We start from the raw sequence: 9,224 nt of genomic DNA, 5'->3' as shown, positions 1-9,224 counted from the left end.
CATTTAACTGATGAGCCATCCAGGTGCCCCTATTTCCTTCTTTCTCTCTTTCATTTTTATAAATTTTTTTTAATGTTTATTTATTTTTGAGAGAGAGAGAGAGAGAGAGAGCGAGGCAGAGAAAGAGGAGGGAGAGAGGGAGCCAGAGGATCCAAAGTGGGCTCTGAGCTGACAGCAGAGAGCCCAGTGTATGGCTCAAACTCATGAACTATGATCGTGACCTGAGCCAAAGTCAGATGCTTAAGGGATTTAGCCACCCAGGCACCACACCCCATAAATATTATATGCATATTTCGAACATAACCACAATGCAACCATCAAAATTAGGAAATTAACATCGATACAATACTATCCTTATCCTTAGTCTGCATTCAAGTTTCACTGGTCATCCCCAAAATATTTTATAGCAGAAGGATCCACTTCAGAATCACAGTGTTGCATTTGGTCATCATGTCTCTTTAGTCTCCTTCAGTGGGGGAAAAGTTCCCCAGTTTTTCATTTACTATCATGAACTTGACATTTTTTTAAGAGGTCAAGATAGTTATTTTCAAGAATGTTTTAAAATTTGTATTTTTCTAATGTTTCCCATTGAAATTGTAAGCATATTGTGGAGGAGGTACTTTGAAATTATGTAAATATCTTGTTACTCATCAAATGTTCATTTCTTTATTTATTCAGTATGAACACATGGTTTCTTATTTTGTTCAATTGGCTGTGAACTGTTTCTGTCAATATTTATTTTCATGCTCAAATTTTTCCTAAATAATTTGTGGCCACTGGGAAAACTACAGTGGATTAAAAAATAGGTAGCTGCCGGGGTGCCTAATTGGGTTAAGCGTCTGGCTTTGGCTCTGGTCATGGTCTCGTGGTCCGTGAGTTTGAGCCCTACATTGGGCTCTGTGTTGACAGTTCAGAGCCTGGAGCCTGCTTCGGATTCTGTGTCTCCCACTCTCTGCCCCTCCCCTGCTCGAGCTCTGTATCTCTCTCTTTCTCAAAAATAAATAAAACATTAAAAAAAAAAAAAAAAAGATGGCTGCCGATTCTTTACTTGTCCACCCACCCAGAAGAGGAGACATCTACTCCCCTTCAATCTGGACTGCTCAGTAAGTTGTTTTACGTAAAATATCCACAGAAGTGATGCTTAAGGCTGGGCCTTAAGGGGTCTACATCTTCTTACCTTGTCTTGAAATGCTCCTTCTTAGAATGTACCTTTCATTTTGTGAGGAAACCCGAGCAGCCATGTGAGAAGCCTTCATGGAGAGGTCCAAATGGAGAAGAGCCAAGGCCCCTGACCCACGATCATTCTCAGTCAGCCTCTAGCCTACACAAACTGCCAGTGTGAGTGAAATCATCTGGGGACTTTTGACTCTGCCAGTGCCCCAGATGACACCATGTGAAGCAGAACAACTGTGAGATAGAAATGGTTAGTTTGAAGACACTAAGTTTTGGGGTAATATCTTATGCAGATCTAGATAACTGAAACAACTGTCTACTGTGTGCCAGGCACTATTCTATGTCCTTCTGATCTACTAAGGTAAAAGAGAAATGTAAACTGACAGGTGCAGATAAGGGTGCTGTGAAAGGGTAGAGGAAATGTCACTAACAGGTGAAGGCAGCCTGCGGGGAGAAGTGGGGAGGTGGGTAATTCTGGGCAGATCAACACTCAACAGGCAAACTACAAAACCCAGATTCCAGTTTTTGGCCAGTCAGCACTGCAACTTCCTCTTCCGGTATCTCCTCTGATGGGATTAGTTTTCAACCTGACAAAGGTGAAAGTGGAAAGGGCTGGAGAAAGTTGTCTTGGGTCTGTCTGCAATACCAGTTCATGTTTGGACAGCTGGACAATATTGTTCTGAAGGTTTCTGGTCTCTGGACCTTTCTGAAGCAAAAAATTTACCAATTCTAGGCACCTCTAGATGGGGGTGGGGGTGCTGATAAAGCTGGTGGGAACCTTGTGGGCTCTGCATGCTCCCAAGGAATAGATAGTTAGCAGTTTCCTTGCTTCCTGGCCATAGAGAGGGTCCTGGGATAGTTCTGTGACCCCCTAACCTCCCCTCAGTCCTGTGTCCTGCCCATCATCTGGACACAAGGAAGACATATCTTCATTTTCCCTTCTCATTTTTCAGATGGGGTCTGTTATAACCCTCCTCACTCATTGGTCAGGCATTTTCCTCTAGGCATAGGCTGTTGGGGTCAGCTTCACCTTCAGCAGCTCCCTGGTGAACAGCTCTTAACTTACGTGTTTCAAATAATTTAGCAACAAACAAACAAACAAATAAATAAAATAACTTAACAATAGTTCTTATCCCCTTCCCACATAATCAAGATGATCATAAGCATTCATTTAACAGTTTTTTAAAATTAATTATTTTTGAGAGAGAGAGAGAGAGGGCACGCGTGCACACACCGGGGAGGGGCAGAGCGACAGGGAGACAGACAATCCCAAGCAGGCTCTGCGCTGTCAGCGTGGAGCCCGACACAGGGTTTGAACTCATGAACCGTGAGATCATGACCTGAGCTGAAATCAAGAGTCGGATGCTTAACTGACTGAGCCACTTAGGTGCCCCTCATTTATTAGGTATTTTAACAAATATTTACTAAGTGTCAACTAAGTGCCAGTTCAGTTCCAGGAGCTGAGGATACAGTAGCAAATGAAAGTTCCTGCATTCATGGAGCCCATCCTCTAATAAGGGAGACAGACAACAATAAATAAATATATAGTGCTGGGTAGTGATACATGCTCTGAAAAAAATCATGCAGGATAAGTATATTTGGAACTATTCCACATAGGGTAGTCTAAAAAGACCTCTTTCTTAAGGTGACATTTGAGAAATCTGAATGAAATATGGGGGAAGACTATTTAAGACTAAGTGAATAGAAAGTATAAAGGCCCTGAGGCAGGAAAAAATAAGCAAAATAAGAGAACAGCAATTAGGTTAGTGTGGCTAAAGCAGGTAGAGCAGGTAGGGAGTGATAGATGTGGGTGGGGAGGAGAGCTAGGAACCAATTAGATAGGGCTCCTACATATTTGGATTTCATTCTGAAAAATGGCATGACCTGATTGATGCTTACAAAGATCTTCCTAAATGCTGTTTGGAGAACAGACTGTGGAGGGGGGCACAGAGAAGGTGAAAGCAGGGTGACCAATTAGGAGGCTACCATATAACCCAGGCCAAGATGATGGTGGCTTGGTCCAAGATAGTTGCAACAGAATTAATAAGTGGTTAATTCTGATGATTTAAAGGTAGCACTGACAAAACTTGCCAAGGGATTGGAAATGGCGTTTGAGTGTAAGAGAGGCACATCAAGGATACCTTTTAGGTTTTGGGCTTGAGGAACTGGATGAGCAATGGTGCCATTCCCTGACATAGATAAGAATGAGAGTGGAGTATAAGGAGTAGGTTATTGAGGGCAGGATGTATTGAGTTTGAGATACTGGTTTGAGGCACTTGAAAATCAGTCTGAAGATCTAGGCTGGAGATAGAAATGTTGCAGTCATCAGCAAACAATTATTATAAATTACTCCTAGGGAGTGTGTAGACAGAAAAGAGTATCATGTGCCATGTTCTGAGGCTTTCAACAGCTGGGGAAGACAGAAATTTTGTGGTTATTAGCATACAGATGTTATAAATCACTCCTAGGGATTCAGTACTGACAGAAAAGAGCATCATAGACAGTGGCCTGGGGCCTTCAACAATGGGTGAAGAGGAGGAGAAGCCCACAAGGGAGACAGAGGAGTGACTAGTGAAGTGAGGAAGATCAGGAAAGCCTGGTGTCCAGAAAGGCAAGTGAAGAAAGTATCCTGTATAATCACAACCAAGAGTGAACTCCTGAGCCTCAGTTTTCTCAGCTGTGAAATGGAGACAGGAACAAGTACCTACTTCAAAGTGTTGTTAGGATTGAGACAATGCATATAAAGCAGTTAGGCTTGTGTTTGACTGGCATATAGTAAACTCTCAATCTATGCTAGCTCTTGCTATCATTCCCTCCACGTTAGAGTTGGCTGCCAGAGCTGTCACCCTCTCCATCCACATAAATAATAGCACTCTCATGGGTCTTTCTCAGGGGTCAGGTGCCCCTGCTCACTCAGGCATCAGGTGTGCCTGAGGAGTGGCCTCTGAGTCAAATTTGAACCACACAACTTCAGTGCCTAGGCCTATCACCCCGATAGCCTCCAGCCCTTACCTGCAAATCAACAAGGGTTAAATGTGTGGTGTATAAAGGTTTTGAAGACAGAATTCTGACTCTGTCCCTCACCAGCTGTGGGATCTTAGGCAAGTTTTTTTTAAGTTTATTTATTTTGAGAGAGAGAGTGCACACAGGGGAGGGCTAGAGAGAGAATCCCAAGTAGGCTTTGTGCTGTCAGCAGAGCCAGGAAGCAGGGTTGGAGCTCACAAACCGTGGGATCATGACCTGAGCTGAAATCAAGTCAGATGCTTAACCGACTGACCCACCCAGACGTCCCCTTAAGCAAGTTTTTAGCCTTCTTGAGCCTTTAACTTTTTTTTTTTTTTTTTCCCAGCCAAGGCCTAATCCTGAGCAATTTTTTTTTTTTTTTTTTTTTTTTTTAATAAAGACAGACTGCCACGTGCTGTGCCTCATTTGAATGTATCTGGAGTTTTGGAAGCTTGACCACCCTACATTCTCCTACAAATGGACCTCCAGAGCTTGTTTGGAAAGGAGCGCAGCTACTCCTATACCCTTGATGGAAGGCCAATCCTCTATCCGGGAAGGTAGTGGGAAGGTTCTCCTTTTCGACCAAGACCACAGCTTCCGGAGGGATGCACCTGGAGCAGAGAGGGAGGAAGGGGACACCCTCCTAGCCAGCCAGATCAGCCGAATCAACCCTGGCGATCAATGGGGTGACAGATGTCACAGCCAGATAGCCCTCACATCTAAGCCTTTAACTCTTTATCTGTAAAATGGGGGCAATTCCTACTTCATGGGATTGTGTCTGGGTTCACACAGACTATATAAACAAAGCTGGCTGATCTGTTTGCCAGCATGGGAGTTACTGAGGCTTCTTGCCACTCTCCTGCTCAAAGCACACATCCTCTCGGGGCAGGATGCACGTAGAGGAGGCACTCCACACACCCAAAACCAAGCTGAGTGGGCCTCTGCCCTAGGCTGGGCTGCAGGTGAGTTAGCCAGACAAGCGGAGACTTGCGCACTGTCTCCTCCACGGGGCCAGGGTGAGCCGCGCCTCCTTGCTGGGCCCTTACATTGGTAGGGGGGCCTAGTCCCGCCAAGGGAGGGGTACCGAACGTCCCAGAGAATCCCTCCTCAGCTGTTCCACCTCCCGCCCGGCGTCGAAGCCCGTTTCTTGGACAACTCTTTCTGTCCCTCTTCCGGACCCACCAGGCCTACCGAGCCCCGGGCCGGAACGCCGCCGCGTCCCCCCACCCATCAAATCAGCAACCAGCGTCTCTCTGCGCCACCGCGTGTAGGCCCAGGCCCGTACCCCAGCCCTTCAGCACCGCAGGAAGTGGTGGCGCCTCTGGAGGGCAGCCAGGAGGAGGAGGAGGGGTGAGTAAGAGGAGGAGGAGGCGGCGGCGCGGCTGGGTAGCAACCGAAGCCACAGGGCAAGGGCTCGGGAGGAGGGCGGTGTGGGAACCCGACCGCTCAGCGCCGCGCCCCGGGGCAGCCAGCCGCGCTTGGAGACGGCCCCGCCCCCTGAAGCGCCCCGCCTCCCGAGTCCCCGCCCGCGCACCGCGGCTCCGCCCCAGAGGCCCCGCCCCCCTGCTCCAGTCCCGAAAACCCCGCTCCAACCGACGGCCCCGCCCCCGCCCCCGCCCGCGCCTCGGGCGCACTTCTAGTCGCTGGGCGGCCGCGCTGGTCGGAGTCTCGGCGTTCCGCCGCCTGCCACCCGGAGCCGCGCTCCCCTGCCTCCCCTCCAGCCCCTCCCCCAAGAGCCGTGGTCGGGCAGCGCCTGGCCGGCGGCCCGCGGGCGGGCCGCCCCCCTCCCCCCCGCGGTAGCCCACCCGCCTCTTAAAGCGGCGGCGGGAAGATGAGGTTTCGGGAGCCGCTCCTGGGCGGCAGCGCGGCGATGCCGGGCGCGTCCCTGCAGCGGGCCTGCCGCCTGCTCGTGGCGGTCTGCGCGCTGCATCTTGGCGTCACCCTCGTCTACTACCTGGCCGGACGCGACTTGAACCGCCTGCCTCAGCTGGTGGGAGTCCCTACACCGCTGCAGGGCGGCTCAAACGGCGCCGCCGCCATCGAGCAGCCTTCCGCGGAGCTCCGACCCCGAGGGGCCCCGCCGCTGCCGCTTTTGGACGCTTCCTCCGAGCTGCGCTCGGGTCGCGACTCCAGCCCAGACGCGGACTCTCACCCCGGCCCCGGCCCCGGCCCCGCAAGCAACTTGACTTCGGCCCCAGTGCCCTCTACCACAGTGCTGTCGCTGCTCGCATGCCCTGAGGAGTCCCCGCTGCTCGGTAAGGACTCGGGGACTTTCCCGAATTTCCCCGACAGGGTCCCCTGGACGTTCGCCCATGCCCTCTTCCAGGATATTCAGCCCCCCAGTTCCGGATCGGAGTCCCTAGTCCCAAACAGAGGTTCCGGGCTGGATGTAGGGAGAGGGTGGGAGGCGAGATTTTTTTGGATTTAGGTGGAAGGCTGGGGCGGGGGTGGTACAAGGAAGCTGCAGGCCCCTCTGTTCCCAGAAGCAGAGAAGGCCTTGGAGACTTCCCTGCTCTGGCCCGTGCCTCAAGAAGTTTTGGAGTTTGAGTTTGCTTCGGGCATGGAGCAGCCTTCGCCCTGCCAAGTCTGGTAAGGACCAAGAGGCAGCTCAGAGTAACCCACTCCAGTTTAGGAAACTGATGATGAGGCCTCTAGTGGGGAAGGAAGTTGCCCTCCCATTTCACATCCAGCTCACATACGTTGTCTTCCCATAGAAATACTCTCCTCTGAGTGTGGGTTAACTTTTCCTGAGCATTAGGACGAGTGACTTGCTCTTTAACCTCTGGTTTCTGGTCTGTTAAATGGGGAAGATAAATGGTACCTAAGTCAGGTTTGTTTTGGAAGGCTAGATGAGACAATATAAACAAGGGTTTACATTAATGAAGGTAAACCCTTAGTAAATTGTTGCTATTATGTTAAGTTCCTCCTTTGTGTAGATCCCTGCCCTGGGGCCTTCCTACCCTGCTTCCTGCCCCTGTAGGTTCCCAAAACCTAAGTGAACTAGCACTCTTAAGGGCTGAGGGTGTTTGTAGGAGTACAGTGTGTGTACCATAGGGGCTGGAGAGCTAAACTATAAACTAGTTCACACCGAATTGTCCCTTCCAGGAAGCAGCTCAGAGTCTCAGGTATCTTGCCCAGATAATTGGAAATGTGGCCACCAGCCTGTGTTTCAGCATATACTGGGAGTTTGAGTGGGTGGGTTTGCATTCCTCACATCAGGAGGAGTCTGAGCCCGTGCCTGTTGGAGGCAGTGGGGGGGAACCTTTCCTTGGTCTGTAATCCACAGGCAGTCAGGCCCAAGGCAGCCACAGGTTGTTCCCAAGATTATCATACAGGTGGCTGCTCGTTTTTAATGCCAGGGTTTATTTGTTGCTCTGAGTGAGGGGCCCTGGCAGCAGGGCAGGCATCCTGCCAAAAGGAACTCTGTCACCTTCCCGCAAAGCCCTGGCAGAGAAGGCCTCCTACATGTTCTTGCTCCATTTCTCCAATGATTACTTCAGTATTTTCGTATCAAGTTTGGGGGGAAGCTCTTGGAATTGGTCAGACATGAATTGTGGAAGTAAGGGGATTTTTTTTTTTTTTGTAAACAGAAAATTGAGTCCCTTTGGACTCAATTGGACTTCCCTCTGGGAAGGAGACTAGTTCTATAAAATAAAGTTGAATATTTGCCCCACTGCTAAGTGTCTGGCCTCTCGCATCTTAGAGAGTTTCTCAGAATCTCTTTCTTATATGTAAAATGAGGTTGTTGGTGATTAACTCACAGTGTTATTTTTAGAACATAAATGAGATTGCGTACATTAAGTACAAGGCAAATAGGACTTGGGACTTGAAGTTCCATTTTCTCAGACTCCCGTGGAGATAGAAGGCTCTGAACAGCAGAGAGAAGGGGGAGGAGAGAGAAGAAATCCTCAGAACCCAGAGAGGCCAGGTTTTGTCTTTTTTGGTTTTAATTGTTGCTTAGACATTTATTCAGAAAAAAAGAAACTAGCAAATTAAAGTACTCCAATGTTCATTAGATTGGTGTTTGAGGTATGAAGTCTTCTTGATGAAGCTGGAGAGCCCATGGTGCTGTATCTCTGCTTTGTTTTGTTTTCTAATGGTGTTGCTAGTGATTGGTGACCAGTTACTGGTATTTCTGAGCTGAACTTTGAATTGGTGGTTTGAAGGGACTTCCTGAGAGATAACGTTTGGAGGGTGAGGAGAGAGGCCCTGGGCCTTCTCTAGCTTGGCTGCCTTAGCGTGACACATATGGGACCATGATGTTTGGGCAGCTGCTACGGAGGTCCCACAAAGTGAAGACAGAGGGTTTTTCTTCATTTTAATTGAGCCCTTAGGTTTGAGTGGTTGGGTGCAGCTCTTGGAGTGAGGGCTCCTGGCTGGGAGGGGGCCTTGAGGAAGCTGAAGGTCTCTCGGAGTGTGTGGGTCAGGGGAGTTGAGCCCATCTGTTCATCTGGGCAGGTGTCAACCAAAGCCCTTGTGGGTGGTTTTGAGGTTGATGGGAGAAAGCATCCGTGGGGTTTAGAACTGCGGCCTTTTCACTACTTGCAGTTTCTTTCCATGACTTGGCTTTACTTTCTGTTGTCCAGGGGTCTGGGCCATACGCTATGATAAGCTCCTGTCTGGAACATGGAGGGTAATGGGCATGCTCTTTCCCGGAGGAGCCAGGCATCAGACTGAGCTTGATGAGTGACTGTTTGATCTGTCGTGGGTTGTCAGAGCCTTGAGACAGACTTCAGAGAGACTTGGGTTTGAATCCTGTCTACACTATCTGTGTGACATAAGGCAGATTGTAGAGTTTCGAGCCATTGTAAGCCCTACTTCAGGGTCCCCCATGGGCTAGTGTGAGGCCTTCAGGAGTAGGGACTGAAGGGGGGAGGTAGGCCTTTCCTGAGGACTCTTACAAGTTCCCCAGGGAGTTCTCTCAGTTCAGAACTCCAGGCACTGTCCTCTTGGCCCTCTGGCTGAGCAGCATCTAATCCACTGAACACGGTCATGTGGCGCCCTTTCTTGGCTGCCTGGGTGTTTGCCTGAGATGTAGTCAACCTGGG

At 49.6% G+C, this 9,224-nt stretch overlaps 1 protein-coding gene across 6 annotated transcripts in view; it reads left to right on the top strand.

Annotated features, from left to right (window-relative positions):
* The first annotated feature begins 5,778 nt into the window (after window positions 1-5,778).
* B4GALT1 (beta-1,4-galactosyltransferase 1) overlaps window positions 5,779-9,224 on the top strand; it is a 63,385-nt gene continuing 59,939 nt past the window's right edge. For 4 of the 6 annotated variants that reach the window (XR_006959736.1, XR_006959733.1, XR_006959735.1 and 1 more), the window contains exon 1: window positions 5,787-6,431. Coding sequence is in view for 3 of the 6 variants with exons in the window: in XM_047065358.1 (XP_046921314.1) it covers window positions 6,008-6,431 (424 nt within the window). In the remaining 3 variants the exon portion in view is untranslated. Of the gene's footprint in view, window positions 6,432-9,224 lie in introns of all 6 variants that reach the window. The other 2 variants (XM_047065387.1, XM_047065377.1) reach the window with 2 other exon arrangements.

This window comes from Lynx rufus, unplaced genomic scaffold (genome assembly GCF_022079265.1).
Source record: "Lynx rufus isolate CCGP_SWC_20201006 ecotype Redwood Valley unplaced genomic scaffold, mLynRuf1.p SCAF_10, whole genome shotgun sequence".
NCBI classification, from domain to species: Eukaryota; Metazoa; Chordata; class Mammalia; order Carnivora; family Felidae; genus Lynx; species Lynx rufus.
Note: the sequence above shows the minus strand (reverse complement) of the source record. Positions and strands in the feature narration are given on the sequence as shown.